Source organism: Molothrus ater, chromosome 25, assembly GCF_012460135.2.
Source record: "Molothrus ater isolate BHLD 08-10-18 breed brown headed cowbird chromosome 25, BPBGC_Mater_1.1, whole genome shotgun sequence".
NCBI classification, from domain to species: Eukaryota; Metazoa; Chordata; class Aves; order Passeriformes; family Icteridae; genus Molothrus; species Molothrus ater.
Window position 1 is genome coordinate 3,877,073 of NC_050502.2, and position 18,923 is coordinate 3,895,995.

Consider the following 18,923-nt stretch of genomic DNA (forward strand, 5'->3'; position numbering starts at 1 on the left):
ATGTGTGTGGGACAGGTGACAGCCGTGGTTAGTGGCCCAAAGGTACCAAAATCACATTTAATGTGTGTGGGACCTCATTGGTACTCATCACAGCCACAGAGAGTGGCTCAATTGTGCCAAAGTGACATTTAATGTGTGTGGGACAGCCCTGGGACTGGTTACAGCCATGGAGAGTGGCCCAATGGTACCAAAATGACATTTAATGTGTGTGGGACAGTGCTGGAACAGGTGACAGCCATGGACGGTGGCCCAATGGTACCAAAATTATATTTGATGCGTGTGGGACCATGCTGGGACAGGTGATGGCCACGGAGAGTGGCCCAATGGTCCTAAAATGACATTTAATGCATGTGGGACTGCATTGGTACTGGTCACATCCATAGAGAGTGGCCCAGTTGTACCAAAATGACATTTAATGCATGTGGGACAGTGCTGGGACAGGTGACAGCCATGGAGAGTGCCCCAGTTGTACCAAAATCACATTTAGTGTGTGTGGGACCGCATTGGTGCTGGTCACAGCCATGGAGATTGGCCCAATGGTATAAAAATGACATTAATGCATGTGGGACATTGCTGGTACCAGTCACAGCCACAGAGAGTGGCCCAGTTGTACCAAAATCACATTTAATGCATGTGGCACCACACTGGGACAGGTGACAGCCACGGAGAGGGGCTCAATGGTACCAAAATGACATTTAATGCATGTGGCAGTGTGCTTGAACAGGCTCAATGGTACCAAAATGACATTTAATGTGTCTGGGACAGGTGACAGCCGTGGGGAGCAGTTTGGTGCAAGGCTGCGCCCATGACTTTGTGGTCCCACCTTCCCTGAGGGACACCTCTCCTCAAAAGGTCACCCTGTAACCTCACCTCGGTGACAAAACCAGCCAGGGGACAGTGCCACCCGCCTGGCTCTGTCCTGACAGCCCTGTGTCACTCTGTGTCACTCTGTGTCACTCTGTGTCACCTCCAAAACCCGCAGAGAGGAGCCAGGGTTTAAATCATCCCTGGCGGGCGTTTGGGACCCCCTGCTCTGCCAGAGCTTGCCTGGAGCGGTGGGAAAATCCAGGTTTGGGTGAGTAATCCCGCAGTTATCTCCCTCTGCCATCGATCCAGGGTGTCCTCACCCAGGCCAGAGCCGGGCAAGCGCCTTTGTTTTGGCTCTTCTGGGAAATAATTGCATTCTTTTAATATCTCCAAAGGAAGATTTACCGCAGGGAGACCACACGGGGAGAAGGTGCTGCTGAGGGAGCTGGGATGGCCCTGAGGAGCCTCAGCTGCTGTTCCCTCCCCAGCTCTGGGCTTGGAGAATGTTCTGGTTCCTCCCTCCCAGCCTGTGTGTCCAGGAGGGCAAAGGGGGCTCTGTGGAGAGTCAGGACAGGCTGCACTCGCCCAGGCCTCTCCTCTCCCTGATTTTGCCCTAAATGCCAGATTTCCTTGGGTTTGGAAGCAGTTTTTCCTTGGGTTTGGAAGCAGTTTTTCCTTGGCTTTAGGTGCAGTTTTCCCTGGGATTTGCTGCAGTTGTTCCCTGGGTTTGGATGCAGTTTTTCCCTGGGTTTGGGTGCAGTTTTTCTTTAGGTTTGGATGCAGTTTTTCCCTGGGATTTGGTGCAGTTTTCCCTGGGATTTGGTGCAGTTGTTCCCTGGGTTTGGATGCAGTTTTTCCCTGGGTTTGGATGCAGTTTTTCCCTGGGATTTGGTGCAGTTTTCCCCTGGGATTTGCTGCAGTTTTCCCTGGGTTTGGATGCAGTTTTTCCCTGGGTTTGGGTGCAGTTTTTCTTTAGGTTTGGATGCAGTTTTTCCCTGGGATTTGGTGCAGTTTTCCCTGGGATTTGGTGCAGTTGTTCCCTGAGTTTGAGTCAGTTTTTCACTGGGTTTGGGGGATTTTTCCATGGGTTTGGAAGCAGTTTTCCCCTAGGATTTGGTGCAGGCTTCCCCTAGGATTTGGTGCCATTTTTCCCTGGGATTTGGTGCAGTTTTTCCCCTGGGTTTGGGTGTATTTTTTCCCTGGGTTTGGGTGGTTCTTTCCTGGGATTTGGTGCAGTTGTTCCCTGGGATTTGGTGCAGTTATTCCCTGGGATTTGGGTGGGTTTTCCTTGGGTTTGGGTGTAGTTTTTCCTTGGGTTTGGGTGCAGTTTTCCCCTGGATTTGGGTGCAGTTTTTCTTTAGGTTTGGATGAAGTTTTCCCCTGGGATTTGCTGCAGTTTTCCCCTGGGATTTGCTGCAGTTTTCCCCTGAGATCTGGTGCAGTTTCTCCCTGGGATTTTGTGCATTTTTCCTCTGGTTTTTCCCTGGGTTTTCCTGCAGTCTTTCCCCGGGTTTGGGTGCAGTTTTTCCCTGGGATTTGCTGCAGTTTTTTCCTGGGATCTGGGTGCCTGGGACTCCTCACAGCAAATCCTGCCTGGCTGTACATGTCCCTCTGCCCCCAGTGGGACATCCAGGTGCTCTGCTCCCCATGATGGAATTATGGAATGGTTTGGGCTGGAAGGAACCTTAAACATCACCCAGTGCCATGGCAGGGACACCTCCCACTATCCCAGGCTGCTCCAAGCCCTGCCCAACCTGGCCTTGGGCACTTCCAGGGATCCAGGGGCACCTGTGCCAGGGCCTGCCCACCCTCACAGGAGGAATTTCATCCCAATATCCCACCTAACCCTCCCCTCAGTCACTGTCAACCCATTCCGCCTTGTCCTGGCACTCCCAAACCCCCTCTGCCCCTCCCAGCACTCTGGGCCTGCCCCTCTTCCCAACCTTTGGGTGAAAATCCCTCCCTGCACCATCCCCTGGAAAATCCCCAGCCTGGAAACACCCCCGTGTCCCCCCTTTGTCCCCTGAATTCCCCGTGCCCCCCTCTCCACACCCTGTGCCTTGGATTCCCTTTTCCCCCCCTCTCCACACCCCCTTTATCCCCTGGATTCCCTCTTCCCCCCTCTCCACATCTCTCTTTCACCTCCGTGTCCCCTTTTGCCCCCTGAATTCCCTCTGCCCCCCCTCTCCACAGCCCTGTGCCCCCTTTGTGCCCTGGATTCCCTCTTCCACCCCTTATCCACACCCCCTTTACCCCCTTAATTCCCTTTCCCCCCCCCTCTCCACACCCTGTGCCTCCTTTGCCACCTGGATTCCCTTTTCCCCCCCTCTCCACACCCCCTCCCTCACCCCAATTTTTTTGGGGTGCTCCCCGTCTCTCTCCCACGCCTTCCCCGTGGGTTCCCCGTTCCCAGCGCTGCCCGTGGGGGTCTCCCCGCTGCCGTCCCCCGCCCCGTTCCCGTCCCAGCCCCGCTCGGGGCGGCCCCGGCAGCCGCCAATGGGCGCGGGGGGGCGCGGCCGCCGGAGCCGCCGCCGCCTTTATCGGTGGGGCCGAGCCGGCGGAACCGGAGCCGGGATCGGGATGGAGGGGGCGGCAGGGCCCGGGGCCGGCCCCGGTTCCTCGCTGGCCGAGGGGCTGATCAAATCGCCGCGGCCGCTGATGAAGAAGCAGGCGGTGAAGCGGCACCACCACAAACACAACCTCAAGCACCGCTACGAGTTCCTGGAAACGCTGGGCAAAGGAACCTACGGGAAGGTGAAGAAAGCTCGGGAGCGCTCCGGGAAGCTGGTAAGGATCCCCTTGGGGGGGCATCGTCACCGTGAGGGGTCCCCGAGCATCCCCTGTCCCCGGTGTATCCCCCGGTCCGTGCGTCCGTCCGTGTGTCCCCCCCCCCCGGTTCGGTGCGTCCCTCTCTGTCCTCTGCTGCAGTTTTCCCTGGAATTTGGTGCAGTTTTTCACTGGATTTGGGTGATTTTTCCCTGGGTTTGGAAGCAGTTTTCCCCTAGGATTTGGTGCCATTTTCCCCTGGGATTTGGTGCCTTTTTCCCCTGGGATTTGCTGCAGTTTTTCCCGGTGTGTCCCCCCCCCGGTTCGGTGCGTCCCTCGCTGTCCCCGCTGCATCCCCGCCGTGTTTTTCGGCGGTCCCCGAGCTGCCCCCGCTTCCCGCAGCCCGGCCCGGCTGCCTCCCCCTCCGGTGCTGCTGCCTTCAATCCGTTCCTGGAGCATCCTCACGGACCCCCGAGCATCCCCCGCTCCGAGCATTTCGTCCCTCGGTGCAGCCCCCGTTGTATCCCCGGCCCGGTGCCTCTCCCGGTGCCTCTCCCGGTGCATCCCCGGTGCATCCCCAGCCCGGTGCAGCCCCCGGTGCCGCCGCTCCCGTCTCTCCGCAGCCCCGGCCGGGCCCCGCTCCCCCCGCAGCCTGCGGGAAGCTGCGGCTCTGCCCCGGCCGTGTTTCAGGGGGGGCTCAGCGGGGCCGGGGGCACCCCCGAGGGGTCTCGCCCCCCTCGTCCCGGGGGGCTGCGGCTCCTCTCGCCCACTTGACCGCGGTGGCGCTTCCTGGGGGAAGGAGCGGGCGGGGACGCGGCCGCCAAAGCAAACAGCGCACTCCAGGCTGAAGGGTTTTTCCCTTCCTCTCACCCTGGGTTTGCCTTTCTCACGGTGTGGGGCACCCGGGGTGCAGCCAAAATCCTGACTCACCCCAGGCCGCGGCGGGAAAGTGGCTCCGGCTCAGCCCAGCTCAGATTTCCTCGGGGAAAAGGGGGATTGAACCCCAAAAATTGAACCCCTAGGACTGAATATTCAGGGTTGAACCCCCCGGGATTGAACCCCCCAGGACTGAACCCCAAAAACTGAACCCCTGAGATTGAACCCCCCAGGACTGAACCCTAAAAACTGAACCCCCCGGGACTGAGCCCCCAGGACTGAACATTCAGGGTTGAATCCCCGGGGTTGAACCCCCAGGGCTGAACTCCTGGGATTGAACCCACAGGACTGAAACCCCCAGGGTTGAACACCAAAAATTGAATCCCCCAGGGTTGAACCGCCAGGATTGAACCCCCAAATATTGAAACCCCGGGACGGAACCCCCGGTGCTGCTGTGTCCTGTGGGAATCTGCAAAGATTCCACCTCGGACATGAACCCCCAGCCTGGGAGGGTGGGAGAGACCCCAAAACCCCTCGGAACCCGGCCTGAGCAGGGGGGATGAGCTGCGAGTGGCCGGACTGGCCCTGCCAGGGGCTGAGATGGGATCAGCGCCATCCCGCGGGGACACGCCGGGGGAAAAGCGGCGAATCCGCCGCTTTCCTTGATGAAACGATGATCTCCATGAAATCGGATCCGAAGGCAGCTCTGCCCATCCGAGCCGCTGCTTTGCTGCATAATCAGGGCCTGGAAATGCAACTTCCACCTCCAGAGCTGCACGGATCCCTCCCCTCGGCACGGGCGAGCGAATTCTCCTTCCCCTGCCCGCACCTGCAGCTCGGAAATCTCCGTTCCCTGCAAACCCCTCGGGATCGCTCTGTTTTCACGCAAATCCAACCCACGGGCCACGGAGCCCTCAATCAAGGCGGCCGAAAATCCAAGGTTCTGCTCAGCAGCCCCTCCCCGGCCCTGCTGGAGGAGCAGGAGACTCCAAACCCCAAAATGTCTCCTCTCCCCACAAATTCCTTCAGCGTTTCCGAGCCGCCTTCATCTGCAGCTTTATCCCGAGCTCCGCTGTTGTTCTGCTCCTTCCCCGAGTGGTTTTCGCTTCCCAAAATGTGAGGGATCGCCTCGCGGCACCGGCTGGGGCTGAAAAGCTGGAGATGCTCCATCCACGGGGATTTTTGGCCTCTGGCGAATCGGGAATCGCCTCTGACAGAGGCGCTGGGTGTTGATCCCGCTCCTTTCACCGCCCCGCATTTCTCGTTCCTCCCTGATTTTTCAGATCCCTGCACTCAGGGCAGGCTGATTTGCTCGGAAGGTGACAGGAAATTCCAGGCTCCTGCAGCTGGAGGATGTTTTGGGACTTCCATGAATTATTTGTCTGGGAAAAATCCCTTTTTTTTTTTCCTGTTAGGAATCCTTTATCTGAAGTGATGCTCCTGCTCAGTGCCTTCCCCAATCCTTACAAAAATCCCTGCAATATCAGGTGGGGAGGGAATTGTTGGTTGGTTTCCCCCCCTTCTCTTTTTTCCCCCCCTTCTCTTTTTTTCCCTTCACTTCCCCCCCCTTTTTTTATTTTTACTTTTCCCCCTTTTTTTTTACTTTCCCCCCCTTTCTTTTATTTTCCCCTTTTATTTTACTTTCCTCTTTTTTTTTCCCTTTCCCTTTTTATTTTTTCCCTTTCCCTTTTTATTTTTTCTTCTTCCCCCTTTATTTTTATTTTTTCTTCTTCCCCCTTTATTTTTATTTTTCTTCTTCCCCCTTTATTTTTATTTTTCTTCTTCCCCCTTTATTTGCCCCCTTCCCTTTTCATATTTGCCCCCCTTCCCTTTCTATTTATATTCTCCCCCCTCCTTTTCTATTCCCCTTCCCTTTTTCCCTCCCCTTTCCCCCCACCTGTATCCCGAGCAGCCTTGGGGCTCTTTTCTCTTTTTTCCCTCCCAGCCCGGAGTTTTTCCCAGCCCGGTTCCCCATCCCTGGCCCTCAGCCAAGCCAAACACGCCCGGGGACCTCCCGTGGGACTCTCCCGGTGTCCCCAGCGCCACTCGGAGCCGGGAAAGCAGCACCTGGAATATTCCAGAGCCTCCTTTGATCTGCGGGAAGGGCCCGACCCTGCTCCGTTCCCGGCTGGATGTAAATCCCAATTTAAATCCCAATTTAAATCCCAGTTTAAACCCCAGTTTCCCCAAGCAGTCTGGAACAACTTCTGAAGCGCTGCCTGGGGTTGCAACCTCATGCATCTTTCAGCAGCTGCTGAAAATACCTGTTCTGCCCCCAAAACCTTGGAATTCAAAGCCCTTTTTTGACTTGGAAAGCTCTCCCGAGCTCCAGGGGCGTTTCTGGGCTGTTTCCCCTGTGCCACTGCCTGTCCCCAGCTCCAGGGTGGCCTTTTTCCCTCCCTCTGCTCCCAAACCCCTTGGGCACGGAGAATTTGGGAACAAATCCCTGCTTGGCACCCCTGGGGGAGGATGGGACAGCTCCACCTGTGCCTGCAGGTCACAGTTTTGGGATGGTGCTGGATCCAGCCAGGGGCATCTCCTGGAGCTGCTCCGTCTTTTTTATGGATTGTGGTTCTTGGCCTGAGCCCTGGCTCGGAATTTTGGGGGTGTGAGAGGCTGGGACGGCAAGGAAATGCTCCAAAATGCCCCAAAACGCCCCAAAATTTTGGCTGCTGGGCTGGGTTTCAGGCTTTGCAGGAGGCAGCAAGGAAATGCTCAAAAATGGCCCAAAATGCCCCAAAATTTTGGCTGCTGGGCAGGGTGTCAGGCTTTGCAGGAGGCAGCAAGGAAATGCTCAAAAATGGCCCAAAATGCCCCAAAATTTTGGCTGCTGGGCAGGGTGTCAGGCTTTGCAGGAGGCAGCAAGGAAATGCTCCAAAAATGGCCCAAAATGCCCCAAAATTGTGGGGCATTTTGCTTTGCAGGAGGCAGCAGGAATCTGGGAGGTTGCCTGGCTGCAGGAAGGATCTGCAAGGCTCAGGGAACTGGGGCAGCAGCGAAAATATTGTTAAAATTTAACCTGTAAAGCAAAGGTCAGGGGAAAGGAAACCTGGCTGGGCTTCCCAGAAGCGTTGAACGCTTCCAGAATTGCTGTAGCGAGAAACTTGGGCCGGGGTTGTTGAACTTCTCCTGGGCAGAGTCCGCTGGATCCACGTGCTGGATCCTCCAGGAGCAATTCCTGCCCTGGCTGGGGCAGAAAAATGGGGTTTGGGGGCAGAAAAATGGGGTTTGGGGCCACAGAAAAATGGGGTTTTGGGGCCACAGTAAAATGGGGTTTTGGGGCCACAGAAAAATGGGGTTTGGGGCCCCAGAAAAATGGGTTTTGGGGCCACAGTAAAATGGGGTTTTGGGGCCACAGAAAAATGGGGTTTGGGGCTACAGAAAAATGGGGTTTGCAGCCCCAGAAAAATGGGGTTTGGGGCCACGAAAATGGGGTTTGGGGCTACAGAAAAATGGCATTTGGGGCCACAGAAATGGGGCTTAGAGCTACAAGAATGGGGTTTTGGGACCCCAGAAAAATGGGGTTTGGGGCTACAGAAAAATGGGGTTTGGGGCCACGGAAAAATGGGGTTTGGGGCCAGAAAAATGGGATTTGGGGGTACAAAAATGGGGTTTGGGGCCACGAAAATGGGGTTTGGGGCCACCAAAAATGGGGTTTGGGGCCACTAAAAATGGGGTTTGGGGCCACCAAAAATGGGGTTTGGGGCTAGAGAAATGGGGCTTGGAGGCACAAGAATGGGATTTGGGGCTACAAAAATGAGATTTGGGTCCACAAAAATGGGATTTAGGGCCAAGAAAGGACCTCGGGTGCCCATCTGAGCCCCCTTTCAGAGAAGCCTCGCTGGTTTAGCACCTGCTGCGGGGGGCTCAGGCCTGGCTTAGCAAAGCCCAGCTGCCCGCTGGGCCGGGCTTTGAGGAGCGAGGTTTGCAAGGCCCCTGCATGGCAGGGACGGGGCTGAGCATCCCTCCCGCCCCTCGGGGGCCGCCCCGGCTCCGGGGCCCCTCTCCCGTTGCTGGGAGACCGGAGCGAGGGTCCCTTGACGGGATTAAAACTGTTCCGCATTCTTGTCTGGGAGGGGAAAAGAAGAAAAAAAGAGAAAAAAAAAAAAAAAAAGGAAAAAAAAATGAAAAGGTTCTGGTGGATTCAGTTGTAAATTCAGCCCTGGGAGAGCTTTGTGTGCCCGCAGCCCCTTTGAAAGGGGATTAGAGGGCGGCTTTTCTTACCCCATCTCTTTCTCCTCCCTTTTTCAATCTCCTCGTGGAGGAAAAGCTGAAAACGCCAAGGAAAGCCTGGAAAAGTCCGGGTCTCCCACCCCCTTCCGAGCGGGATCTGCTTCATTCATCACCCAAACTTTCTCCTGCTCGTAGAAATGAAGCGTTTAGAGGCTAAAAACAAAAACAACAAAAAAGCAAGGTGTGGGGGTTTTATTCCTTTTTCCCGACGTCAGGAATTGGCCGCTGCTGCTGCTGCTGTTGTGGTTGTTGTGGTTGTTGTTGTTATCTCCCGAGTTCTGCGTGCTGGGCACATTCCTGAGGCAGGGCACAATCGCTGCCAAGCCCCAAAATCGGGAGAGGGGCTGTGTGAGCTGAGGGGGGAGGCTCGGGGAGCCCCAAAAATCCAGGATGGGCTTCCCGGGAGGAGGCTTGGGCTCCCAAAAATCGGGGCTGTGCTGTCTGATAGAGGAGAATCAGGGAGCCCCAAAAATCAGGGCTGGACTACCTGGGAGGAGGCTCAAAGAGCCCCCAAAAATCAGGGCTGGGCTGCCAGATAGGGGAATCTTGGGAGCCCCAAAAATCAGGACCAGGACTGCCTGGGAGGAGGCTCAGAGAGCCCCAAAAATCAGGGCTGGGCTACCTGAGAGGAGGAGCCTTGGGGAGCCCCAAAAATCACAGCTGTGCTGCCTGATAGAGGAGGATCAGGGAGCCCCAAAAATCAGGGCTGGGCTACCCCGGAGGAGTCATGGGGAGCCCCAAAAGTCAGGGCTGGGCTACCTGGGAAGAGGCTCAGGGAGCCCCAAAAATCAGGAGCAGGTTTGCCTGATGGAGGAGGCTCAGGGAGCCCCAAAAATGAGGAGCAGGGCTGGGCTACCTGTGGGATGAGGTTTGGGGAGCCCCAAAAATGCGGGCTATGCTGCCTGATAGAGGTCAGGGAGCCCCGAAAATCAGGAGCAGATCTGCCTGATGGAGGAATCTTGGAGAGCCCTAAAAACCAGAGCTGGGCTCCCAAAAATCAGGAGCAGGGCTACCTGATGGAGAAATCCTGGGGAGCCCCAACAATCACATCTGGGCTACCTGGGAGGAGGCTCAGAGAGCCCCAAAAATGAGATGTCACAGGTGTCCCTCAGGGGCAGCTTCCCCCTGGTGTTCAGCAGCAGGATTTGGGAAGGATAAACCCCAAAAGGGTAAAATTGGCTTTTCTGGGCGCTGTTTCCATGGAGCTGCCCTGCTCAGCTCCTGGGGATGGTGTTTGTGGTGTGTCTGGTGTTTCCCAGAAGAGGGGAGGATGGAATCCCTTCCCTGGGGAGCTCACAGCCCCCTCCGTGCTGCTCCCCCACAGGTGGCCATCAAATCCATCCGGAAGGACAAAATCAAGGATGAGCAGGACCTCGTCCACATCCGCAGGGAGATCGAGATCATGTCCTCCCTCAACCACCCCCACATCATCGCTGTGCACGAAGGTGAGGCCTCCTCTCCCTTCCCTTTTCCACGATCCCAGCCTCTGGAATGGGCTGGGTACCCCTGGGGGCTCTTTGGGGTGGGTTTTTGGCTCGGTTTGGGTGGGTTTAGCCCAGCCCTCTCCTCCCTTCCAGAACCTGGCTCCTGTTCCTGGCCACTCCCAATGCTCCCGGGCTGTGTTTCTGTGTTTTCCCCAGCGAGGGGAAATACCTGCTCCAGAAATGGCCCTTCCTGTCCCATCCCCTCCTTCCCAGACAGGGAATCCAGCTGCAAATGTGGATTTTGGGCACTCAGCCCCTGCTCCCTGCTCACAAATGTGGATTTTGGGCACTCAGCCCCTGCTCAGCCTCCCTGCAGAGCCCCAGGGTGGCTCCCAAAATCCACATTTAGCCCCTGCTCCCTCCTCACAAATGTGGATTTTGGTCGATTCCAAAACCCACACTTAACCCCTGGTCTCTGCTCACAAATGTGGATTTTGGACACTCAGCCCTTGCTCCCTGGTCACAAATGTGGATTTTGGTCGATTCCAAAACCCACACTTAACCCCTGATCCCTGCTCACAAATGAGGATTTTTGGAGCTCCCAAAATCCACATTTAACCCCTGGTCTCTGCTCACAAATGTGGATTTTGGACATTCAGCCCCTGCTCCCTGTGGATTTTGGTGGATTTTGGTGAATTCCAAAACCCACATTCAGCCCCTGCTCCCTGCTCACAAATGAGGATTTTTGGGGCTGTGCAGGGAGGCTGAGTGTGGCTCATCCCGGAGATTCTGGCATCTCCCTGGATCTGCTCTGAGCCCGAGGCAGGGTTTAATTTAATCTCAGTCCTCCTCATTCCCTCCCCTGGAGCGCTGGAAAACCAAACCACATCTGCTGGGAGAGTTCCTGGTGCTGCCGGGCTCGGCTTTATGGCCAGGGCTGGGCTTGGGGATAACCCAGGGCAAATTGAACCAGAACCAGACTAAGCCTAAACCCGCAGCTGGGTCGGGCTTAGCAGATCCTTGGGCTGAGCCTTTCCTGGGGCTGGTTCTGCTCCTGCTCCCGGTTTGTGAGGGATCCAGGGCCCTTTTGTCCTGCAAACAAAGGCGAGCGGAGCTGGCAGCTCCTCCGCGCTGTTTGCGAGGGCTGACTCACAGCTGAGCCTGGAATCCAAAACCACCGAGGCTGCCTCGCTAAAAACAGGAAAAAAAAAACCCACAAAAAATCGCTCCTGGCTCCAGCAGAGCCTTTTTTGGGAGCGATGGGAGCGGGCAGGAAGGTCACGGCTGTGCCGGCGCTGTCACCTTCCCCTTGGCCGGGGTTCAAGCAAAGAGAGCACGCCTGAGTCACCTGTGGGGACAGAGCCTCGGTGGTGGCAGAGGCAGAGCCTCAGTGGTGGCAGAACCTCAGTGGTGGCAGAGCCTTTCTGGTGGCACGGCTGGTGGTGGCAGAGCCTTTGTGGTGGCACAGAGCCTCGGTGGTGACAGAGCCTCAGTGATGGCAGAACCTCAGTGGTGGCAGAGCCTTTTCTGGTGGCACAGCTGGTGGTGGGAGAGCCTTGGTGGTGGCACAAGCTCTATGGTGGCACAGCTGCTGTGCTAGCACATCTGGTGGTGGCACAGTCTCAGTGGTGGCACAGCCAGTGATGGCAGAGCCTTCCTGCTGCCAGAGCCAGTGGTGGCACAGAACCTCTGTGGTGGCACAGAACCTCTGTGGTGGCACAGCCTTGGTGGTGGCAGAGTTGCTGATAACACAGCCTCAGTGGTGGCACAGCTGGTGGTGGTAGAGCCTTTATGGTGGCCCAACCTCAGTGGTGACAGAGCCTCGGTGGTGGCAGAGCCTCGGTGGTGGCACAGCCTCGGTGGTGGCACAGCCTCAGGGCTGGCACAGCTGCTGGGCCAGCAGCCCTGGTGGCCCTGGGGGCTGTGGGTGGGTGACAGCTCTGGTGGCCCCCCCTGACCTGCAGGTCCCCGTTTAACCCAAGACTGAGGGCAGGGATTGGCGTTAGGGTCAATCAATGCTCCACCTGCTCATTAACAGGAATCCCCTAACGAGGTTTGGGGATCCCTTTTAACCCTTTCCTGCGCCCCACAGTGTTTGAGAACAGCGCCAAGATCGTCATCGTGATGGAATACGCCAGCAAGGGCGACCTGTACGAGTACATCAGCGAGAGACAGCGGCTCTCGGAGCAGGAGGCGCGGCACTTCTTCCGCCAGGTCGTGTCTGCCGTCTACTACTGCCACAAGGTGGGTGGCACCGCCGCCACAGGGTGGGTGACACTGCCACAGGGTGGGTGGCACTGCTGCCACCGGGTGGGTGACACTGCCCTGCCTGGGGCTTCCCACGGGTTTCCCGGTGGAAGAGTGGCTGGATGGGCTCCTGAGCCCTCCTCCTGATGGTTTCCTGGTGGTTTCCTGGTGGGATGGGCTCCCGTGTCCTCCTCCCGATGGATTCCTGGTAGGAGAGTGGCTGGATGAGCTCCTGAGCCCTCCTTCTGATGGTTTCCCAATGGATTCTGGGCTGGATGAGCTCCTGAGCCCTCCTCCCAATGGTTTCCCAGCTGGATGGGCTCCTGGGTGCTCCTCCCAATGGATTTGGGGCTGGATGGGCTCCTGAGCCCTCCTTCTGATGGTTTCCCGATGGATTCCAGGCTGGATGGGCTCCTGAGCCTTCCTTCCGATGGTTTCCCAGCTGGATGGGCTCCTGGGTGCTCCTCCCAATGGATTTGGGGCTGGATGGGCTCCTGGGCCCTCCTCCTGATGGTTTCCCAATGGATTCTGGGCTGGATGGGCTCCTGAGCCCTCCCAATGGTTTCCTGATGGTTTCCCAGTGGGATGGGCTCCTGAGCCCTCCTCCTGAGGGATTCCCGATGGTTTCCTGGTGGGAGAGTGGCTGGATGGGCTCCCGAGCCCTCCTCCCAATGGTTTCCCAATGGATTCTGGGCTGGATGGGCTCCTGAAGCCTCCTCCTGATGGTTTCCTGGTGGGATGGGCTCCCAAGTGCTCCTCCCAATGGTTTCCCAATGGTTTCCCAGCAGGGTGGGTTCCTGAGCCCTCCTCCCAAGGGTTTCCCTGCTGGATGTGCTCCCCGAGCTCCTCCCTGCAGCCCCACGGGAGCTGAGAGGATCTCGTGGCTCTGCACCTTCCCCACGCAAGGGCTGATTCTGAGTCCCGAGGGTGTGGCAGTGCCCCGGCAGCTTTTGGGAGCTCCTGGCCCGGCTGCCACGGTGTGAGGGTGACTAACCCGGCCTGGCATCGTCACCTCCCCTGCCTCCAGAGCAGAAGGAGACACCCAGATCTGCCCTCGGGGCTGGAAGCCAAGCCTGGGTCACCTGTCCTGTCTGGGTCACCTGTTCCGTTCCTGATGGGAGTGTGAAGCTGCCCGACCCTCCCCAGGCTGTGAATGGAGCCCTGGCAGGACCTCCCTGGGGCTGTGGGTGATGCCTTGGCAGGACCCTCCTCAGGTGTGGACAATGCCCTGCCAGGACCCTCCCTAGGGCGTGGGTGATGCCCTGGCAGGACCCTCCCTGTGTGTGGATGGAGCCCTGGCAGGACCCTCCTCAGGCTGTGGACAATGCCCTGGCAGGACCCTCCTGAGGGTGTGGATGGAGCCCTGGCAGGAGCCTCCAGCCCGAGGGTCTCTCTGTAGGACCCTCCCCAGGGTATGGATGGAGCCCTGGCAGGAGCCTCCAGCCCGAGGGTCTCTCTGTAGGACGCTCCCAGGCTGTGCCCCAGCCCTCGGTGGGATCAGGGGGTGTCAGGGCAGCTCCTGACCCCAAACCAGATCAGGGACTGGCTCAGCTGGGCACAGCAGGCCCTGCCCAAGCAGGAGCTGTGCCCAGGTGGGGCTGGCACCGAGTGCTGCGGCAGCTGGTGACAATGGAGGAGGTGCTGGCACCTCCCTGCTCCTGCTGCCCAGCTGGTGCCACCCAGGCTGGGCCACCCATGCCAGGCCCACGCCCGGGCTGTTTGTGGCTCCTCTTTGCCCTGCCCTGCCCGGCAGTGACCTCCAGGCGTGCAGGACTTTCCCTGCCTCCAACCCTGCCCGAATTAACCCCTTCTCTTCCCGCAGAACGGGATCGTGCACCGGGACCTGAAGCTGGAGAACATCCTGCTGGATGCCAACGGGAACATCAAGGTGAGGGGCCTGGGGTGGCACCCAGGGGGAGCTGCCCAGCCTGGAGGTGCCCACAGGGCCTGAGTCCCCTCGGGGCGCTGAGCTCTGGCACGCCCTGGAACTCTGTGGAGAGCTGGCAGAGCCTGGCAGATGTGGTGGAGCCGTAACTGCTGTTGGCTTTACCAGATCTTATCTGCTGATAAGAGGGCAAAGTCTGAGCACCCGGATCAGCACTGGTGGATGAGAAGGGCAAATTCTGGGCGCCCAGATCAGCACTGGCTCTTTTCCTGCTTTCTGTGTGTGCCAGCCAGGAAATCCCAGCTCCCCCAGTGGTGATTTCTGCCAGGGAGGAAGGGCAGGGCCTGGCCTGGGCATCCCTGCGGTCACTGATAGCGGGGTTTATCTCCACCAGGGATAATTTAGTAACTGGGAGCTCGAGGGCAGCCAGGGAAGCGCGTGCTGGCTGGGAGGTGACAGCTCTAATGAGGATAATGAGCACCTGGGCGAGGTGGGGACCGCTGCAGCCCGGGGTGGCTGGGAATGAGCTGGAGGAGAGCCTGGAAGCGCTTCCAGCCTCACCTCCCCGCTCTGCTGCCGCTGCCAGCGCCACAGGGCAGCTCCTGAGGTGACATTTTTGGGAGGCAGAGAGCAGCAGGAGCGAGCTCAGGGGTGGAGAACCAGGCTGAGGGGATTCAGAACCAAGGGCAGCCCTGGCTTGGAGCAGGGTTATCCCTGGAGGGCTCCAGGGGAGCTTTCAGCCCTGGGGGAACTTGGGAAAGGGAATTTTGGGAAAGGGGAACTTGAGAAATGGGCCTTTGGGAAAGGGGAACTTAGGAAATGGGGCTTTAGAGAAGGGGAACTTGGGAAAGGGGAACTTGGGGAAGGGGACTTAAGAAAGGGGGCTTTGGGAAAAGGGGAACTTTGGGAGAAAGGGGCTTTAGGAAAGGGGAACTTTGGAAAGGGGGCTTTGGGAAAGGGGGCTTTAGGAAAGGAGAACTTGGAAAAGGAGATTTTGGCAAAGAGGAACTTAGGGAAGGGGGCTTTGGGAAAGGGGGCTTTGGGAAAGGGGGCTTTGGGAAAGGGGGCTTTGGGAAAGGGGGCTTTGGGAAAGGGGGCTTTGGGAAAGAGGAACTTTGGGGAAAAGGGGCTTTAGGAAAGGGGAACTTTGGAAAGGGGGCTTTGGGAAAGGGGGCTTTAGAAAAGGAGATTTTGGCAAAGAGGAACTTAGGGAAGGGGACTTTGGAGAAAGGGAACTTGAGAAAAGGGTCATTGGGAAAGGGAGTTTTGGGAAAGGAACTTGGGAAAGGGGGTGTTGGGAAAGAGGAACTTTGGGGAAAAGGGGCTTTAGGAAAGGAGATTTTGGCAAAGAGGAACTTTGGAGAAGGGGACTTTGGAGAAGGGGACTTTGGAGAAGGGGACTTTGGAGAAGGGGAACTTTGGGAAAGAAGAACTTTGGGAAAGAGGAACTTTGGGAAAGAGGAACTTTGGGAAAGAGGAACTTTGGGAAAGAGGAACTTTGGGAAAGAGGAACTTTGGGAAAGAGGAACTTTGGGAAAGAGGAACTTTGGGAAAGAGGAACTTTGGGAAAGAGGAACTTTGGGAAAGAGGAACTTGGGGAAAGGGATTTTGGGGAAGGGGCCTTTGGGCAAGGGAGCTTTGGGAAAGGAGAACTTGGGCAAGGGGCCTTTGGGCAAGGGGCCTTTGGTCTGGCTGACAGCTGTGTTTGTCCCCCAGATCGCCGATTTCGGGCTGTCCAACGTGTTCCAGCAGGACAAGCTCCTGCAGACCTACTGCGGCAGCCCCCTGTACGCGTCCCCCGAGATCATCAACGGGCGCCCCTACAAGGGCCCCGAGGTGGGTTCTGCCTCCCTGCGGGGTGTGGCAATGGCTCTGGGGCTTTCCCAGTGCATTTTGGGCCGACAGGACCCCTGAGCCCGGGCACTGTGGGGTTGTTGGGTGTGCTGGGGTCCTGCCCCACACTCTGTCCCTTCCCTGGTGGCTGCTGAGAGTCCCGATGAGACCCTGCTGGGGTGGGGACCAGGACAGCCCGGTCCTGCTGTCCCCTCCAGGCTCCTCTGTCCCTTTCCCAGGTGGACAGCTGGTCCCTGGGTGTCCTCCTCTACATCCTGGTGCACGGCACGATGCCTTTTGATGGCCACGACTACAAAACTCTGGTCAAGCAGATCACGAGCGGGGACTACCGGGAGCCCACAAAGGTCTCAGGTAGGGACACCCCCGTCCCCCTGTGTGTCCCCCTTCCCTGTGTCCCCTCCCGTGCCTGACCTGTCCCTGCCTGTGCCTGACCTGTCCCTTCCCTGTGTCCCCGCCTGTGCCTGACCTGTCCCCTGTCCCCTCCTATGCCTGACCTGTCCCCTCCCCGTGTCCCCTCCCGTTCCTGACCTGTCCCTCCCCGTGTCTCCTGTGCCTGACCTGTCCCCTGTCCCCTCCCGTTCCTGACCTGTCCCTCCCCGTGTCCCCTCCCGTTCCTGACCTGTCCCTCCCCGCGTCCCCTCCCGTTCCTGACCCGTTCCTCCCGCAGACGCCTGCGGGCTGATCCGCTGGATGCTGATGGTGAACCCCGAGCGCCGCGCCACCATCGAGGACATCGCCACGCACTGGTGGGTCAACTGGGGCTACAAAACGCCTCTGGGCGAGCAGGAGGAGCTGCTGCGGGACGGCGAATCCCGGCTGGCCACGGTGGCCGAGTGGCTGCGCCGCTCCTCGCGGCCCCTGCTGGAGAACGGCTCCAAGGTGCGCTGCTTCCTCAAGCAGCACCTGCCCGGCGCGGCCCTGGAGCGCCAGCGCTCCCTCAAGAAATCCAAGAAGGAGAACGACATCTCGCACGCCCTTCAGGAGGTGCCCCCGGGGCCCGAGAACCCCTCCAAGTCCGTCCTCAAGCGGCCCAAGGGCATCCTGAAGAAGAGGAACTCTGTGGAGCAGAAGGTGCCCGGCCCTGGAGCCCCGGCCGGGGAGGGTGGCGAGGGTCCCCCCGCGGGGCTGTCCCGGCTCTTGCAGCCGCCGGGAGCAGCGGGAGCGGCGCCCAGGAAGGGAATCCTGAAGAAGCCCTCGGCCAGGGAGTCCGGGTATTACTCGTCCCTGGAGTGCAGCGACTCCGGGGATGTTCTGGACGCGGGGAGCTTGGACCTGGACGGGCCCGTGTTCGCCGAGCCCTGCCCGGCCCCGCAGGGGCTGCCGGCCCGCAGGAAAGGAATCCTCAAACACAACGGCAAATTCTCCTCGGGCGGCGGCGCCGAGCCCCCCGGGACCCCCCCCGGGAGCGGTTTTGGGGCTTTCGGGGAGGTGTCGCTGCCGCAGGGCCCCCGCGCCCGGCCCGGCAGCGCCGTCAGCGAGGACAGCATCCTGTCCACAGAGTCCTTCGAGCAGCTGGAGCTGCCCGCCCGCCGTCCCCCCGGGGCAGCCATGCGGGGCTGCGCGTCCGCCGAGAGCCTCCTGCGGCTGGAGGAGGAGGAGGAGCGGGAGGAAGGGCGGCGGCTGCGCCGCTGGACTGTCACCCACTGCCGCAGCCCCTTGGCCGGGAGCAGCGCGTCCCTGGCCGGGTGTGACAGCGGCACCGAGCTCTGCCGGCGAGCGGTGGCCGTCGGGGGGAAGCTGAGCTGAGCCCACCTCGCTCCCCAGGGCTGCCCTGGGGGTGCATTCTGGGGAGGGGGCTGAGCCTCTCTCCTTCCTTCCTCTCCTTCCTTCCTCTCCTTCCTTCCTCTCCTTCCTTCCTCTCCTTCCTTCCTCTCCTTCCTTCCTCTCCTTCCTTCCTCTCCTTCCTTCCTCTCCTTCCTTCCTCCCTCCCTTCCCTTTTTTCTTTTCTGCCTTTCCCTTTTTTCCCCTTTTCCCACCTTCTCCTTCCTTTTTTTCCCCTTTTTTCTCTTTTTCCCTTCCCTTCTTTCCCCTTCCCTCCCCAGGGCTGCCGGTGCTGCTGATCCACATCCCAGGATTCATTTGGCAGCCTCAGGGCAGGGAATGCCCCAGGGCCAGGACATTTAATGGACCAAAGCCCCCAGAGTGGTCCCCGAGGAGGGGCTGGGGGGTCCCGGGGGTCCTCGCTGCCGTCCTTCCCTCTCAAACAGGCTCATCTCATCACTGGGGGTGTAAGCAAGGGGTTGGGGGGGATTTTTGGGGGTTTTTTGCACTGTTTTTTGGCTGCACAAGGTAAAGGAGGGGGTGGGTGATATACCTCAAACAAGCTGCAGATGTAGCAGGGTGCTGGTGAGGGCTCCAAGGTGCTGCCCCAGGGCTGGGCTTTGGGAGGTGCTGGGGGCACCCAGGCCACGGCTCTGCCCTCTCCTGAGTGCTGAGAAACTGCCTGTGGCCAAATGCCCAGGCTGGGAAATGCTGTGATGCCAACATCTCTCATTGTAATGTGGAAAAAAAAGAAAAAAAAGAAAAGAAAAAAAAGAAAAAAAAAAGAGAAAAAAAAAAAGGTGCCTTTGGTGAGGCATCGTGACTTTATTTATTGATTTATTGCCTTGGCCCAGGCTGGTGTGGAGGGCAGCAGCACAGGATGTGTCTGGCTCCACAGAGGCCGTCCAGGGGTGTTTCTGGGGAGGTGGCTGTGTCCTTGTGTCACACAAGGCTCCCTTGCACTGTTGCCACGAGTGCTCGCTGGCCCTTTCCCCTCTCTGGAGGGAGGCTGCTGTGTTTTCCCTCCTTCCTACAGCACGGGCTGGAGAAAAACGTTAAATTAAAGCAAA

At 58.5% G+C, this 18,923-nt stretch overlaps 1 protein-coding gene across 1 annotated transcript; it reads left to right on the forward strand.

Annotated features, from left to right (window-relative positions):
* The first annotated feature begins 3,364 nt into the window (after positions 1-3,364).
* On the forward strand, positions 3,365-18,343 carry NUAK2 (NUAK family kinase 2). The gene is made up of 7 exons (XM_036398592.2): positions 3,365-3,594; positions 10,007-10,127; positions 12,199-12,350; positions 14,176-14,241; positions 15,955-16,074; positions 16,311-16,443; positions 16,760-18,343. Exons 1-7 carry the CDS (start codon positions 3,388-3,390, stop codon positions 17,836-17,838), a joined length of 1,878 nt encoding a protein of 625 aa, XP_036254485.1. The 5' UTR covers positions 3,365-3,387; the 3' UTR covers positions 17,839-18,343.
* Positions 18,344-18,923: the final 580 nt, after the last annotated feature.